Source organism: Mizuhopecten yessoensis, unplaced genomic scaffold (genome assembly GCF_002113885.1).
Source record: "Mizuhopecten yessoensis strain PY_sf001 unplaced genomic scaffold, ASM211388v2 scaffold715723, whole genome shotgun sequence".
Classification (NCBI taxonomy): Eukaryota; Metazoa; Mollusca; class Bivalvia; order Pectinida; family Pectinidae; genus Mizuhopecten; species Mizuhopecten yessoensis.
Window position 1 is genome coordinate 20811 of NW_018479759.1, and position 18652 is coordinate 39462.

Consider the following 18652-nt stretch of genomic DNA (forward strand, 5'->3'; position numbering starts at 1 on the left):
TTCTAACTTTACTCTCTCCCCCCGGAAAGTAAATTTATTCGTTATTCGTTATTCAGAATTACGAATAACGAATTAACTGTCCAAATTTACCTTGCTAATAATTTAATGGTTTTCCACAGTCAGGTGTTTCCTGCATTGTCATTACGTCATCATTGAAGACTTTTGTGCTTTCACTTTCGTTTGGAGTAAGACAATGCTGTGCTCTTGTGTCTTTTATACATTACTTACTCGTCTGCAGGGGATCCAGAAGAACGAAGAAAGTCTAATAATCCATAAACGAAAAACTTTGCTACATTCAAGAAGTATTTCAAAACATCAACGAGGTGCATGTGAATTCTTTTGTGGATATTATAATCCTTTAATAATTTTAAATGATTGTTTCATTCTGAAGCAATACTCATTCATGCTTTGTAAAGTGCCTTAAAGTATTTTTTCTATGATATTAATGATGGTTGGTGTTTTTGTGCAAGACTTAGTTATAAATACATTTCTAATAGATTCTTGCATGGCTTGATTGAAAGCAGACATGTACAATCTATAAATGTATTAAACTGACGCGTGGGCAATACTAACTTATGTAAAATACGTACTTACATAAGTCTTAAATATTCCTAATTGTCACGTGCAGGAAATTAAAATGAAGCGGCTAAATCAATTTTATATAGCAGACACGTGCACGTATTCATTTGATATAGCAGAAACGTCCTAGAATTAAACGTATTTAAAAAAACACATGAGCAAGACTAAATAACATTAACAGACACATGGGTGATTTAATTATAAACAACAAACACCTGCAAGGCTTAGTTGTTTATAAAACTGCGTGATAATATTACTTATAACACATGAGTGCAATAATTAAATCTTTATGAAAGACACTCGTGCAAGACAAAGTGTACGCAACAGACGCATATATGATTTACTCGTATAGAACAGACTAACAATACAATTATATATAACAGACACGTACATGACTTATTTTGGATATAGCAGACATATATAACAGACTTTTTGCAAACATGACTTTCTGATACATTTAGGTAATATATAAGGGACCGTTGCATACTAAATACCGTATGTTTCTGCAATAAAACTGTTCCTATTCACTGTTTAAATGACGTTTGTACGATTCAAACTATGATTGGTCCATATGAATTTTACTACGAAACGTTTACATTGTATAATGTCTCCGAGAAAAGCCACTTTTATCATATCTTTCTCCAAACAAGTATAATCCAACAGATGTAGAAACGATCAGTAAAACAAAACGCAAATATCTTTTAATGGAAATGCACTTTATAAGCATAAACAAGAATTAAAATGAAGACATGAAATAAACTTACCTTTAATTAAGCAGTTTTTGTTAATAAAATGCTACATTTACAGACTTTAAAACAGCAACTATTGAAAATATTTTAGATATTTACTTAACCGGTGTGATGACTAGGTATACGGTATAATTGTCGATGCCAAACACGTAGGTAAATGAACAGGAATCAAATCAACTCTTTTTTCAGCAATTTAGTCCAAGATTACATTTTAAAACATGACCAGTCACATTTTCTTTTTGAAATACAAACGATTTGCTCTTAAATACAGCTATTTTGAAAAGAGGATATAAAATGTCTTTATTGCAGCAAAACTTAGGTTGTTGAAGTAAAAGAAAATACAGTATTCAAACAAAAACATGCTCTGAATAATATCATATATATATATAGACATATGTCCGTATTTACCCCAGCAACTTATTAACATCTTCAGAATCCCCGGGAATGGACTTCATTCAATACTATTATAACTATTTGATAATTTATAAAAGAAAAAAGGAAAAATATAACTGACAGCAGAGCATCTTAATCGATCATGAGATGGTGAACTGTATATTTAAAAATACGCCAATTTAAATTGTTGTTCTAGTTCATAGAGTAAAGACCAACCCACATGTATATATTCCTATGAAATATCCCTCAGGAATAACGAGTGTACCATGGCCAGTTCGTCTACAATGATAATTTACTTATAAAATATCAGTTTGATAAACAGAAATACCGCCATACTACTGGTATAGTTAACTGTGAAAATGTAGCCTCACTTGCGTGATGTACATTTCATTGATCGCCATAAGGCTTTTGACCACTTCGAACACAAAATATACCCCCACAAATATATATTATATGGATGAAATAGTAATGTTTCTTCTTTTTTTACATCTTACTTGTGAAAAACGATTTCAGATTCTTGTGAACACATAATTTTTGTCCTCGGGATACCTTAATTGGGCCCAAAATATTATATAAATTGTATATCAAGGAATTGTTTGTGTGCATATGACATAAAAAAATGTAAACCAACTACCCCCGCTTCCCAACCCCCAAATAAATACCACAACAAACCAACGAAAAACAAACCAACAAAACCCCCAAAGAAATCATGGACCTAGTCGAACAATGTTCTAGCTTGTTATTGCTATATGACATATAACGGTACATTTAACCAAAACACAGGGATTAAATTTGACAAAATTATGTTAATGAGAAGCCAACATTTCTACAGAGCTAGTAAATGTCAGTAAGATGATAAAATAATACTGCAATAAAGTGAAATATACGCCATAAAGGGGTAATAGTTAACTGCAAACATAAAATTCTATGTAAGCCTGAATGACTTCCCAATGAAATTCAACAAATTATAAACAATAGTAATTATTACCCCCTGCACATTGGGGAGGAGAACGAGGAAAAGGGGATCCAGGGGTAATGAAATTCGCAACTTTAATAATGCATATTTGGACGTTTTCAGTCTACGAAGAGAATATAATTCTAGCATATGTGGGTCTGAAGAAGAATATTGTTGAAATCTTAGCCAATTTAACTCATTTGTCTCCGGCACGAGAGCACATACAGGGTCAGACCAATCTTAGTATAAATTCTGATCCCCATCTAATGTGTATGATTAAATATAGCAATAAGTTTAATTCAAATCTGGCAGAAAGCTTCGGGAAAGAATTTTAAAAAAATCTGATTGCTTCAGGTTTTGCACTAAGTGAGTAACCATGAGTACGGCCCCAATCTGGGGCCAGCATCTTCTTTAGTATAGATTATGATCCTCATCATCTACGCATCAATTAGTAAAAAATCATGTGTAAGTTTTACTGAAGTCTTTTGACGGTTTTCCAGTCCGTGACCCCTTATAACCCTGCACCTCAGCCCCCTTGGATAGGCAGTCTTATCTCGATTAAAGATTCTTATACATGTATGCACCTCACACTGATTATCACCACAAAGTGTCATACAAATCTTCCTGATGGTTTCTGAGGAGAAGTCGAAAATGTGACATTTACCCTAGCGTTATCTTGGGTATATATCTGATCGCCACCATGGGCATATGATTACCATCATGTTTCATCTGACAGACGATTTCTAAGGAGAAGTCTACAATGGAATTGTTTTCGTACGACGGACGACGAAAGGCAATGGCAATAGGTCACCTGTGTGACTCAGATGACCTTAACACTAAACAACGACACTTCGGCTCCTACCTTCAAGATGATATAATAGACCAAAAATACGGATGTGCTATGCATGAAGTATCGACCATCACTGATTAATTTATGAAAGAAACGAACATTACATGGACATTTATACAGAATGGAAAATTAGTTTTCATTGTAGAGAAATGAACATGTAGTTTGTTTAGAACAATTTAAAGGGAGGAATGGGTATGATGGAAATAAAACTATTGACATATTTTTTTGTGCATAATTATTCAAGAAAACGTCATTAGATTAAAAGACAGCAATGGGCTGCATTCGTTAAATGATAAATGACAAATAAATTACCTATAAGGCAAAATGCAAAAGTTGCGACACTCATACCTTTTAATCTTTCGCATACATTTAAATTTTACAGAAAGGTTTGAGTGGTGTCGTCCATAATCAGTATTCTCGGGCATACACATGTGATTGCACCTTTCAAATATTTAAGGAGATGAATTATATCAAAAATAAATTACACTACACTATACAGCTGTTCCGCCGCTGTTCTAATGACAATATAATATCCTTGTACATTTCATTTTTTGTTGTTTTGTGTTTCCAGAGCCAGATCAAACAGGCTAAAATGCAAAAGCTTTGCACTGTTATGTTGTGAATGTACATTTATAGCTGTTTTATAACAATTTCTGTCCGGTAATAGGAAAGCACGAGCAGTATGAAAAGCATTAATAACAGGAAGCCAATGGCCACGTGAACTCGCGACTATTTCCAATAGGGTGGGCATTGCGATATAGTCTACGTTAACATTATTTTGAAATCTAAGCTGACAGTTCTTAAAACTGTATTGGTAATAGTTAAGAAAAACTGACAATGCTTATTATATATAGCAGCCCTTTAAATTACATTCAGCGCGCCGCGAAAAACACGCCTGTCCGGGCTCTGATAAAGTGATTTACTGTCTCTGATCGAATAAAATATAACGTACCTCTGTGCATCGCAATACGAATGTACGACAACTCTTAAATTTGTCGGTGCAACATAAAGTAGGTTATTTGTCCTCACCAGGGAAAAATTCATTACTTCCAGCAAAAAAAACCGATTACATTGGACATCGCTTTGCGAGTCCAAAAACTGTGTTTCCATTTTAATATGTACACGCATGTTAATTTACCAGCAGGGCATATGATTGGAGTACATCGATCAGGTGATTAAATAAAGGGGGATATCATTGGATGTGATTGAGTATATATATTCATATGTCAATGAATGAGCATACATTTTACATAAGCATTTGTATAAAATAACGATACTTTGAAATACGGGTAAATGCTTTTTTGTCGACTCTGGATTGTTAAATGCGCTTTTTATAACTTTTTGTATTCATTCACAAAAATACTTAACAAACAAGTAAGCATATTTCCTCACGCTTTTCACAACACCACTTTCAAACTTGCAAATCATCATGACATCACATTTTATCATTGACGCATCATTATTATCAGTCATCTTCATCATCATGATATCATATCAACATCAATATTACAATATATAATAGCATTCTCATAATTATTACATCATCTTATCTAAACATTCCAACACATCCAATCGTCATCATCATCATCATCATCATCAGTGATGCACGTGTTTACGGAACACAGCCCACAAAGTTTACACATAATGTATATAAGACATTGCAAAGAGTCATCATGACCTACGTGCATACGTAGTAGTGCCAAAAACATTTTCCACGGACTCATATAAAAAAAAAAACATATACCTGTCCCATCTTCACGATTTCACTCAAATACACACTCTTACGTTTCATCCTATCCAAGACTGACTTAACTTGAAATTTCCCTATTCTGTTGACCCCACGAATTTAAATCGATGAATACCACTGATATAATATAGTATGGATAGGGAGGATATGGAGAATAAGATTTGGACGCTTTGATAACATTTACGGGAGTGCCTGGGTTAAGTTTGGTTTAAGCAAAATGTTATAAATACCTTTGATTTGTCTAAATTTAACGAGATAGAAATTGTCGAATTCAATACATTACTTATGTTTGCTAAACAAAATTATCTGTCTTTACCTACAAGGCGCAAAACTGCTCACGCGCTATTATTTTGAAAACGTCACCACCGCGTCATCATTTTATGCCGCGTTACCAGGGTAACGTCATCAATTTTGTCAAACATTTCATGCTCCATTGATGATTGTGCAATCCACTTGGTTAATCATGACAACTTGTTTTTATGGTAAGAAAGTGTGAAACAAAATTAATAAAAAAGCCTTTTACTAAACATAACAACTCTGACCCATGGTTAGAGATTTCCCTGTCTGCGCCACACAGGGAGGATAGTTTCTTTAATATGATTTATAAGCAATATTTATTTGGTAAGAAACAAATAAAAATAAAAATGAAACGGTCCTTTATCCTTTTTTTTCCAATTCAAAGTCTCGCGAATGCGTCGTTTGTAGAACTTTCACGATAATAAGTGTACACTAAAATCAGGTGATTTTCAGAAACCAACATTATATCAATGATAATACCTATTTTACCGGATTTTCCGAAAAGGAAATTGTAATAATCATATATGCATTTTTTAAAATACTTATTTAAGTGTCAGATGCGTCAAATTATTCCACTATAATACTTTACATTTAGCCGATAATTCGTTTTAACTTTGCTTTATTTTATGTAACACGTATAAAACGTGTGTCGTTGTCGTTTTCAAAATTATTGTCGATTGTAAAATTGTCGCTTGTACTTCCTGAATAACAGAATCACATGAATCTCACAGTCGATTCCAGCAAATTTAGCATGCACTGAAGTAAAGTTCGTGGTGCCATTTACTGGCGATTACTTCATCTGTAAATTGCAGATTTAAAGAACATAATAACTCTTCAGTCAGTTTTGTGAATCACGTGGTCGTAATCAGATTCAGCCCCTTCAGCCCCAGTTGACATATTTCGTTTCTGGAATTCATCGTAATTACCCTCCCTTGTTGAGCAAGATTGAGCAGTAGCGTAGAACGAGTCTCGCGCACCTTCTTTGCCGTTGTCTGTGCCGGTCTGCATCTCGTTGTAAATGCCGTCCTGCATTGGAAATGCTCTTTCGTACGCGTTTGATTCGCACACATTCGACTTCTGCTTAATATTGGATTTCTTGTCCAGTTTATCATAGTTGCCTTCATCCATGGTTTCTGTTTCATATCCATGGGTTTCGATATTTAACCCACTTCCAGATGCAGCATTGGTACTAGTTTCTACAACCTGCATTTGTAGGCCAAACCTACCGGGAGTCTGTCCGCCTCCAATCTCGGTGTAGTCATATTGCTGACGGGTTTCGTGCTGCAATGCCCTCGACGTCTTTTTTCTATAACATATATAGATACTTTATTCTATTTAGTTCATACTCATAATTCTTTTAGATTATTCAATAAATAATGTAATTCTGTATAAATTCTTTGATTGATTGATATAACTTCCGGTTAGCGCCTGATAAGGCTTGCTCCCGAAGGCTCCTGACAAATTTTGTGTTTTTCACGAACATACTTATTTACCAACACTGAAATTTACCATATTATCATTTGAATAGTTCGAGATCAGTCTCGTCTATAATTAGAGCTTTTGAAATTGGAACTTTGTTGTCATATTTGGCTTTAATTTTGTATATCAGAGGACATAACTTTAACCGATGGGCGAGTTGTCTACAAACGCACACTCGTCCAGGTGTTATTCTGAATTTCTAGTCAGTCAATACAACATACCTTTTTTAGTTAAGTATTTTTGTATTTACTAAACATTTCTTTCACATTTGACTTACATTTCAAGCTTTTGCAGTTATACAAGAACCGTAATAATCATTTTTGGTCAATTATATTTCTGGGCTTGGATAGACGCCATCTTTGTTTTACCGTCAATTTTTGCCCCGTATATCTGACCCATCTCGGTATCCTCTCTTAGCTTTTGTTCATTCTTGCTAATACCATTTAAGTTGTTTGGGATCATTCTCGTCTATAATTAGAGTTTTTGAATTTGAAACTTTGTCGTAATTTTTGGATTTTAATTTTCGTATATCAAAGGACAGAATTTTAACCGCTGGGCGAGTTGTCTACATTTTGTTGATGTTGTTGTGACGAAGTGACGTCTGTAAAATAAATTTATCATTCATATTTGTACTTTTTGAAACATTCTTTTCACATTTGACTTAGATAATACAAAAACTGTAATTATCATTGTGGTAAAAAAATCAATCAACCAAAAAAAAAGAAGAAAAAATCAAAAAAAATCTGGGCTTGGATAGACGCCATCTTTGTTTTACCGTCAATTTTTGCCCCATATATCTAAACCATCTCGGTATTCTCTCACGGATTTTGTTCATTCTTGCTTATATAAACGAAATCATCTGCTCGTGAAACATTATTTTTTTTCTTCTGGAAAGTTAATATATAAATACAATTTTAAGGACAAATTTTGTGAATCGTCATATTTTTGATTTGTAAGAGACATATCGTCACAAATGTGTCAACTCGTTAATTTAAGAGGCACAAATTAAAATTGGGACCACCAGCAGGCCTGCAGCATCAATGCAAATAATTTATAGTACTTAGATCAATATCAGTATTATATTTTGACTTAATGATTCTTGATAACAGTTCAGAATAGTAACGTTATTACTCTAAGATCTGAATAAAACTCTCTGATGCTGTTTGTAGTAATTTTCTGATGCCATTTGCAATATGAGTGAGTCCAATTCCAGTATCGGTATCAAAATCAGACATTTGGTAGATATCTTCTTTGACATTTTGTACTATTGTACTACTATTTTGTGTTTGTTCTTGTTTCGCTTATGTTGTAAATACTAGAGATTGTACATTCATATATGTTTAAATATAGTAGATCTGTTCTCCTGCCACTTAGACCAGTGAGTCATAATATTACAACACATCTTTTAGAGGATTTTAAGGCATCAAATTCGGAGAAAAACTTGCGCACTAGACGTGGGACACGGGCAGGAAAGGGTGCTGTTAGGCGAATACCAAGTGTTATCGGTGTTAAATCAAACGGAATCAGTGGTTTTACTAACTTGGGCCTTAACACTGATAACCTCATCCATTTGGTCACTACAAATGGTCTGTCTGCCTCGCACTCTTTCTTGCAGGGCCAAACTGCGCTTACAGAAGTATCGGGCATCGACACTGTTGTGCATTCTCGTAACGATACTTCCACACGGATTCCGACATCACCAGTATCGTTCGAGAATTTACATGTCATCAGGCCAACAACAGCTGGTCACTGTAAGTCAGTTATTCCTCTTAATTTAGTGTCCTTAAACTATCGCTAAGTGAAGAATAAGTCATTGTCCATCGGGGATTTTGTAACATCTCAGGACATTGACATTCTTGCATTGACAGAAACCTGGTTAGGTTCAGATATCGATGACCAGGTCCTAGCTGAGCTAATACCAACAGGCTATGAATTCCACCACAATGCTAGACTCGGCAAACGTGGTGGTGGGGTGGCTGTTCTGTTTAAGAAAGGCCTAAGTGTGAGACATCTCTCTTCCAGCCATGATGATGTATACACACACTTTGAGCACATGACTTGTTCTGTCATTGCTGGTGATAAACAATTTAGATTGTGTATCATTTACAGGCCTCCACCATCTAAACACAATGCTTTCCGAAATACAGTGTTTTTTGATGAATGGTCTACCTTTTTAGACCACCAAGTTGTTGTACCACAAGAGATTATTATCACGGGTGATCTAAATTTCCACTTAGACGATCTATCTAATGTTGATGCTCGCCAGTTCTCTGGTCTGCTAGATTCCAGGGGTCTGATTCAGCCTGTGACAGAAGCTACACACATCCAAGGCCACACACTGGATGTGGTCATAACGAGGGAAGATAACTCAGTCATTCATGGAGCTATTTCAGTGATTGTTCCATGTCTAAGTGATGTAAAGGGAAACCAATCTGGTGATTATCTTGCTGTCCACACAACACTGAATTGCAGTAAGCCAGCTCGTGCAAGGAAAGAAGTGAGCTTCCGGAAATTCCGCGAAATTTCAATACCAGATTTCAACAATGACATTCAGTCTTGTTCCGCCCTTCAATCTACTGAAGGCGAGGTTGATGATCTTATTGAAGCATACACATTTGGTATAGAAGCCCTTATAGAGAAACACGCACCTCTGCAAACTAAGGTGATAACTGTGAGACCAAATGCCCCGTGGTATAATGAAAATCTCCGCGTGGAAAAACAGAAACGTAGACAAGCAGAGAGACAGTGGCGACGGACCAAATTAACCGTTCACCAACTGATTTATAGAGAGCAATGTCGGCTAGTTGGTTCACTGCTCTTTCAGTCAAAGAAGGCTTATTATTCGGAAAAAATCGAAGGATGTGGCAAGGATAAAAGACAACTTTTTAGACTCACCAAAAACCTAATGGGACAGAAAGGTGAAATTATCCTACCAAGCTGTAATTCTGAAAAAGACTTAGCAAGCAAGTTCAGTGATTACTTTCTGAATAAAATCAGCTCAATCAGGAAAAATATTACCGAAGTGAACACCTCTGCTGACATTGACATCTCTGTCATGACTGCTGACATTGCATTTGATGGGGAACCATTGACAAAGCTCTCACCAACAACCCAGGACGAGTTGCGCAACATTATCATGACCTCGCAATCGAAGTCCTGTGAGCTTGATCCACTGCCTACAGACCTATTAAAGCAATGTCTTGAAGCACTGCTTCCTTTGATTACCGCAATCATGAATAAATCATTGGTTGAGTCAAAGGTTCCATTATGTTTCAAGAAGGCACATGTCAGACCATTGTTAAAAAAGCCTGGAATGGACAAGGAGGAGTTGAAAAACTACCGCCCAGTTTCAAATCTGCCTTTTCTGTCTAAGATCTTGGAGAAGGTTGTGTCCCGGCGTTTAGAGGTTCATCTCCATGCAAACAGTCTCCATGACAACATGCAATCGGCCTACCGCATGGGACACTCTACTGAGACGGCCCTCCTACGTGTACATAGTGATATAGCTTCTGCATTGGATAACAAGTGCAGAGCGGTGCTTGTCATGCTGGACTTGTCAGCTGCATTTGACGTCATCGACCATGGCATACTTTATAAACGTCTGGAATACTCTTATGGAGTGACTGATACCGCACTATGCTGGATACAGTCATACCTGAGTGAACGACGACAGTGTGTTGCCATCGGATCTGCCACCTCACATGACAAAGTACTAGATTTCGGGGTTCCTCAAGGGTCGGTGTTAGGACCACGAAAATATTGTATGTACTCCAAACCGATTGGAGAGATTTGTCGTCGCCATAGCCTTCGCTATCATTGCTATGCTGATGACACACAAATTTACATGGTCATAAAACCACAGGACAGTTGGAATACAGTCTCAGAAAGTCTGGAAGCTTGTCTGACAGATATCAGTATCTGGATGAACGCCAACATGCTTAAACTTAATCAGGAAAAGACGGAACTAATCGTCTTTTCCCCAAAGTGTCAGCAAACAATGGCTCTCCAGCTCAAGGTTGGTGCCAGAACTATTGAGACTGTTCCAGCTGTTAAAAACCTAGGGGTATACTTTGACAGTTCTCTGAACATGGAGAAACAAGTGAACGCTATTGCCAAATCCTGTTACTACCAGATCAGGAACATCGGCTGTATTCGGCAGTTTCTAACTGCAGATGCATGCAAGATTTTGGTGCATTCACTTGTTACCTCTCGGTTGGATTATGGTAACGCCCTGCTCTGTGGTATATCTGACAAACTAACTAGTCGTCTGCAGAGGGTTCAGAACACTGCAGCACGGCTAGTTACTCGTACTCGAAAGAGAGAGCACATCACACCTGCGCTTTATTCGTTGCACTGGTTACCTGTACGATACAGGTCGCAGTACAAAATTCTGGTATACACATACAAGGCACTGAATGGAACAGCTCCTCAGTACCTACAGGAACTTGTTACCCTGTATCAGCCGACAAGATCACTACGGTCGGAGTCAGAATCTTTGTTGTGTGTCCCAAAACCTCGTACTGTGACCTACGGAAACAGATGCTTTGGGAGGGTTTCGGCTACGTTGTGGAATAGCTTACCATCTGCTATTAGGAAGTCAAATACCCTGGCCAAGTTCAAGAGGGACATACAAATTCACCTCTTCACGTCTGCATTTTAGAATCTTTGCAAAGACGTCATGTAAATACCACCCTTTTATTTGTTCAATTATGTACACATTGCTTGTTAAATGTATATAAGTGATTGCAAGCCTTTGTTGTTTGTTTCCACAAGTAAAATCATTACTATTATCCATATGTTGTAAAGCGCCTTAGAATAATTTTACAAATTATATAGGGCGCTATATAATGTTGTATATTATTATTATTATTATTATTATAAAGACAGACTCTACTGATTTTTATCAGTGAACCTTGGTTTACGCAGTAACAGAAGGATACGGAGTACGGTAACCTCTACTGATCTTTATCAGTGAACCTTGGTTTACGCAGTAACAGAAGGAAACGGAGTACGGTAACCTCTACTGATCTTTACAGTGAACCTTGGTTTACGCAGTAACAGAAGGATACGGAGTACGGTAATGATTGTTAAGCACCCAATGTATCATTTTGTTCCAGTTTTGTTTAAAAATCTTTTTAGTTCTTCCAAATTTAGGTAAGATGATTGGGAAATGTAACAGATACTGAAAAAACTATGCAACATAAATTCTATACACATAAATACAGCGTCACATAACAAAACAATTGGAACGTCCACAGAAGGAAATTAGAAACTAGAAAGGATATGGCTTGTTAAACAGAAGTATTGTATCACATTACAAACAATGGGGAATCGAATGCTTATACTGATATGATGATTATTCAAGAAATTGTGTTTTTCATAGTCATTCATAGCCAGGGTTTAATATGCAATTACAATGTTAAACTAGACATATGTCAGAATGACATGAACGTCACCCCATCATTCTGTATGATCATTTCCCGATAAATCATTGACCAAGCTACAACGGACATATTTCCACCTGTCAATCAAAATGGGAAACAATGACCAGGTGTAAATACATACATACTGTTCAGGTAGTCATGCCAACACATGGAATTAATAAGAAAGCATGTCGCAAATATAACGTTAGCGTTGACCGACACCTCGAATACGGGGAGATCTGCGCGCTGACACGGTCACCTGGCATGGGCAGAACAGGTAATTAGAATATAAAGATGTTGTTTTCACAACAATAAGTTTCAGAAAAGATTCAATCTTATATACGGATAAATCTTTTACTTTTTGTTTGTTATGCAATACATTTTTCCAAGTATTTTTCTGATCGTCTGCAAATCCGACTGAATCGGTCATCGATATCGGCAGAATGTGTACGCATAAAGGCAGTCACTCCGACGAGGACCGCCAATAGCCGAATTCGCGATACAATTGTGATTTCAGCAATTCTCCTTCGAAAAGAAAAGATCGGAATGTATTTGGCTATTTTGAACCCGTTATTATTTATTTTTCAAACTCAAACTTTTATCATTATCGGTTCAATTCGCATGGATGTCACCTGATAAATACTTGCCGGTTAATAGTATATAGGATCACGCGACCTTGACTCTTTGCGGTACACAAACTTGCTAACGTCGCCACTTTACCCATGTCGTTTTGACACATTCCTACTGTCAAGATTGAAGAGTTCAGCATGATTTTACCTAATAACGACACTTTAACCACATAGTGATACATGCGATACAATTCTTCGTTATGTTTCCCGATACGTGGTATCACGGAATTAGATTGCTATCTAAGTCCGTGGTGATATTTATCAATTCACAACGTAACGTCCTAAAAAGTTGGGCCTACTTTACTCGAGTTTATTTATCCGATTCTATCGTATAATAACATGACTTAAACTTAAAATTGTTAAATTGGCAATGCAATCAGGGATTATTCAATGAAATTTAGCAGTTTTATTGCTGCGAGCATATTTCAAAGCATTTCCGAAAATCCTCGAAAAATTAACGAGAAATTGTTGCGACCAAGGACTGGTTTTGGATTGTTCTTGAGTATCGTGTACCCCCTTTCTTGAAATTTCATTTTTTCTTAAACAAGTGCGCACTGTACGAAAATATTAACGGTAGTCGTTGGTCAGACATAAAATATCTAAATCAGTCAAAAGCAATTTATAATACGACAGTTTACCTCTTCGGGAACCTCAAAGGTGCCTGATTCATACTCGGAACATCTTTAGGTTATATGTAATTCCCGTGGGAAATTTGGAACGCCTTAAGGTTTTTTATGTTTTTCCGGTTTCAAAAAGGAAATCGATATCTGAGTTATCCAAGAGCTTGTAATTAACGCCTGGTATATTCCGACCGAAGCAATACACTTAACAGCCCAAGACAACAGAGGTCAAAATCTGGGACTGAAACCGAAATTAATGGTCCCCACTAGGGTTCCCACATGGGTGACTAAAAAAAAGCAGGACAATATTAAAAGTAATGAACAGTAAAACAGTACAATGTGAAACATCTACTGTTCATTTAGATGATTGATATCTTGGAATGGGATTACTCAAATGGATAAAGTAAATTCAATGAAAAAAATCAATCAAACTAATTTAAAAATTCCACTTAACAAAATCAGTCTAATGAATAGAATCTAGCCAATTATTAAAAACAAATCAATTCAATGAGGTAAGACTTTACTGCAACTATAATATTTTCTTTCGGAACAATTTGTTTAGATCATTTATGCCAAAAGGCATTTCATTTAATTTTAGACACTTTCTTCACTGAATAGTGTCCATATTTTTCAGGATAATTTTGCATTATCAAAAATATGTGTGTATGCATGACGGTGATGGTTATCTTTGACTTTATGGATAGATTTTCTGATTTTGCGCGTAGAATATAATTGTATTATGTGCAATGTAAGAATACTTTTATGTATTAATTACAAGAGGCCCAGGGGCCTTAATAGCTCACCTGGTATTTTATTTTTCAATTTAAAACCTGCTAAGTACCATTCAGGTTTATCAAAGGAGTACAAGTAACAAAGTTGCATCTTCCATTTATAAATATTCAATTCCCTTTGCCCAAAGATTCTCTAAAACCAGTTTGGTTAGGTTAAAATCCCTTCAACGGTACAGAAGGAGAAGGATCTTTAATGTTTTCCTCTATTTCCCCTAATGGGCCCCACTAATATGCCCCAAAGAAGGGGAATCCACACACCTCAGTTTAAACAAAATTGATTCTTTTCTCCCTAAGCATGCTTCAGATTGAATTTGGTTTAAATCCCTTCACTTGTATAGTAGGAGAAAAAAATCCTCTATTTCCCCTATTGGGCCCCGCTCCTATGCCGCCAGAAGGCCCACACCCTCCGTTTATACAAACTTGAGTCTCCTTTGTCCAAAGATGCTCTAGGACAAATTTGGTCAAAATCCTTCAATTGGTTGAGGAGAAGATTTTTAAAGATTTACCTATTTTCCCCTATTTGGCCCCGTCCCTCTGCCCCCAGGGGGACCATACCCTCCGTTCATACAAAACTGAGAACCCTTTGGCCAATGATGCTCCAGACCAAATTTGGTCAAAATCCCTTCATCGGTACAAAAGGAGAAGGATATTTGATGTTTTCCTCTATTTCCCCTAATGGGCCCCACCCATCTGCCCTTAGAAGGAGGCCCACACACCTCAGTTTATACAAAATTGATTCTTTTGTCCCTAATCATGCTTCAGACTGCATTTGGTTAAAATCCCTTCACTTGTATAGCAGGAGAAAAAAAATCCTCTATTTCCCCTATTGGGCCCCGCCCCTCCGCCCCCAGAGGGGCCACACCCTCCGTTTATACAAACTTGAGTCTTCTTTGTCCAAAGATGCTCTAGGACAAATTTGGTCAAAATCCTTCAATTGGTTGAGAAGAAGAACATTTTTAAAGATTTACCTTTTTTCCCCTTATTTAGCCCCGCCCCTCTGCCCCGAGGGGGGGCTATACCGTCCGTTTATACAAAACTGAGAACCCTTTGGCCAATGATGCTCCTGACCAAGCTTCAGACTGCATTTGGTTTAAATCCCTTCACTTGTATAGTAGGAGAGAAAAAATCCTCTACTTCCCCTATTTGGCCCCGCCCCTCTGCCCCCAAAGAGGCCACACCCTCCGTTTATACAAACTTGAGTCTCCTTTGTCCAAAGATGCTCTAGGACAAATTTGGTCAAAATCCTTCTATTGGTTGAGAAGAAGAAGATTTTTAAAGATTTACCTATTTTCCCCCTATTTAGTCCCGCCCCTCTGCCCCCAGGGGGGTTATACCCTCCGTTTATACAAAACTGAGAACCCTTTGGCCAATGATGCTCCTGACCAAATTTGGTCAAAATCCTCTGAGCCATTCAGGACAAGTAGCATTTTAAAGGAAAAAGTTGACGGACGCCGGACGACGGACGACGGACGCTGCACCATGGGATAAGCTCACTTGGCCCTTCGGGCCAGGTGAGCTAATAAAACATAAAATGTAACAACTTGTTTTTCTCAAATCAAATGTAAAATAAACATCTTTGTTTACCTTTTCCTCGCCAGAATAAATATTACAGTTCCGATGACAGCAATTACCACAACAACAGATGGAATTACAATATAAACTGAAATAAATGAACACAGTATTAGGGTAGAAACATGTGTTAGTAACTCGTGTTCTTTATCTATCCTAAGATTCAGAGTAAAGCAATTCTTACAATATCTTTTATCGAGTAAAAAATCTAACATTATACTTCAGCGTTAAGTTTATTTATCCCGTAATTCAAAGCTGAGTGTTTAATCTTAATCAAACTTAAACAGAGGATTGTTTCTTTGATAGCTGACCCATGTGATGTTTAATTGCGTACTTAATATACTAATATTTATCATGAAGTTGTGTATGCAATATGTAATCTGAGAGATGTATTACTTATAATAGGTTTGGTGGCAGGAGATGGTGTGCGGTTGTCGGCAATAGATGGTGTGCTGTTGTCGGCGGTAGATGGTTTGCTGTCGATGGCAGGAGATGGTGTGCTGTCGGGGATCTGAGTGACATTCACTGAAGCAGAGTTTGATTAACATTTAAATGTAAATAAACGTTTAAATACCGCACTTTTTTTCAAAAATTTATTAAAATACTATTAGCAGATTTTTTCAACATTTATTCTTCTGTATAAGGAACCATAATAACATCAAGTCAATGATACTTGCAAGACTATGAGAAGTATTCTTAAATATGTATCATGTGAGGACAGACAAATGTATACATACTATTTTTTCGACAAGAAGCAAATGCCCGTTGTGAGCAATTCTTGCTTTCTCTCAATTCTTTTCTGATGTAAAGGCACCGTGAGGAATTTCCAAGCGTTGAATTTTCTAAAAGAAGCAGCAGGCAAACATCAACACCAGTAGTTAAATACATATGTTTGATAAGTAATCTCCTGTGTGTGCAAGGCACTGATATGTAATGTAGATAACGACGACGTTTTGATCTAATTAAACTGGCTACCAGCCCGTAAGTTTATATGAAGAATTTTTCAACTGCATTATACTACTAGCTTATTTCCCCCTAGTTTAGAACTTGGAACCGAGAATCAAACATCCAAGTGACCAAAAGTATTCGAGTTATTTTTTTTACTAAATAACTCAATATTCTAGAGACAGGAGCCAGTCTATGTGCCGATGGGCTGTACAAATTTATTTGTCAAAACGACAATTTGACTTGTTTTTACGATGTTAAGAAACAGGGCATACTCTAGCAAATTAATGTTCCTTCAACAATTTTCTACAAAAATTGATATTCGAATCTCGAAAACAATAAATTCCAGCACAAACAAAATTGTAAATATTGCTTGGTTTAGAGTTTAGCGTCCAAAAAGACTAAATAATTCTATACCATTTATCACACATCTAGAGCTACGAAAGTTTTGCCTTTGATTAAATAATACATAAAAAAAATCCACCATTAGAAATTGTATCATAAAAGTAAGTAATATACTGTACCCATCAGGAGCTTTGTAGTTGTGTTCGCTCTATTAAGTGCTATCCAGAACATTGACGAGGGTGGACTTTGTGTCAGATCTTCCCATCTACCTTTTAGTGAACCTACTCCATCAGACAAATCAGCAAGTACACCTCCATGTTTCCGACAAAATGAATTTGCATCCTTCCAGGACATTTTTTGTAAATCGTCTGTCTTGTTGACAAACAAGTCGAGATCACCTTTTCCTTTACCTAAAGCACACGGAATGAAAGACAAAAAAAGGCTTTGCTTGTCTTAGCTGAATTATAATCGATAAACATGTCCAAACGGTTATGTTTAACAAATATTATTTTGTATTTTTTATCATTTTGTATCGTTAATTTTAAGAATTGGACGCATCATTGCGGACGACAAATGTTCGATTGCACATTTTGAAATATTTTATAATTATATTGAATAACATCTGTGTATTCTATAATAATTGCATATGATACATATAGCATTGTAATTGTTTCACACTTAAAGGCCCCGGGTTGATGCATTCGAGAAGCCTAATCAAAAAGTTTACATATGATGTTCCCAGTGGGCTCCATGAACAATATTTGTTATATATGTATATATTGAATATTGCAGTCACCTCACAGTCACCTCACATTCTATAAATTAATCGATAGGAATAGTATCATACGACAGAGATAATAATTTATTTCTATTAAAATTTCAAAAGCCTCGTTTCTTCAGTTTGTCAAAATAGAGGCCGGGAAGTTGTGAACGGCTATTATTTGTCAAATAATAAGATTAACTCCCTTAATAATTTTTCGTAATTAAGGTAGAAAATGTTTAATTTCTAATTTCGATGTTCGATCTACTAATGACATAACTTGAACAATATATCAGTTGACATTAAGATTGAAGTGTTGGTGTAATTACCTTTTTTACAGATCGGGAAATGTTGTTCTTCACAATGAGCAGTTTTCATTTCACCACTCAAATTAGTATACATGCAATTGTGTTTTATAGGGGAGTCAGCTTTACATTCGTTCCGAAAACCTTTAACAGAAATGTTATAAAGTAGAAATATCATACGTTATAAGTTACGCTTATCATACGTTATACGTTACA

At 36.3% G+C, this 18652-nt stretch overlaps 1 protein-coding gene across 1 annotated transcript; it reads right to left on the reverse strand.

The window, feature by feature from the left end:
- Positions 1-388: 388 nt before the first annotated feature.
- LOC110441210 lies at positions 389-18601 on the reverse strand. The gene is made up of 6 exons (XM_021484315.1): positions 18461-18601; positions 17551-17781; positions 16819-16923; positions 16478-16606; positions 16097-16172; positions 389-6876 (listed from the first exon to the last, which is right to left on the reverse strand). Exons 1-6 carry the CDS (start codon positions 18531-18533, stop codon positions 6405-6407), a joined length of 1086 nt encoding a protein of 361 aa, XP_021339990.1. The 5' UTR covers positions 18534-18601; the 3' UTR covers positions 389-6404.
- Positions 18602-18652: the final 51 nt, after the last annotated feature.

Excerpts from the sequence above, each read along its gene's own strand:
- LOC110441210 (XM_021484315.1), bottom strand. The coding sequence starts at position 18,533 with ATGTATACTAATTTGAGTGGTGAAATGAAAACTGCTCATTGTGAAGAA. Across the intron at positions 16,924-17,550 it reads AACTACAAAGCTCCTGATGG|AAAATTCAACGCTTGGAAAT; the intron begins GTACAGTATATT and ends TGCTTCTTTTAG. Across the intron at positions 16,607-16,818 it reads TGCTTCTTGTCGAAAAAATA|TGAATGTCACTCAGATCCCC; the intron begins GTATGTATACAT and ends ACTCTGCTTCAG.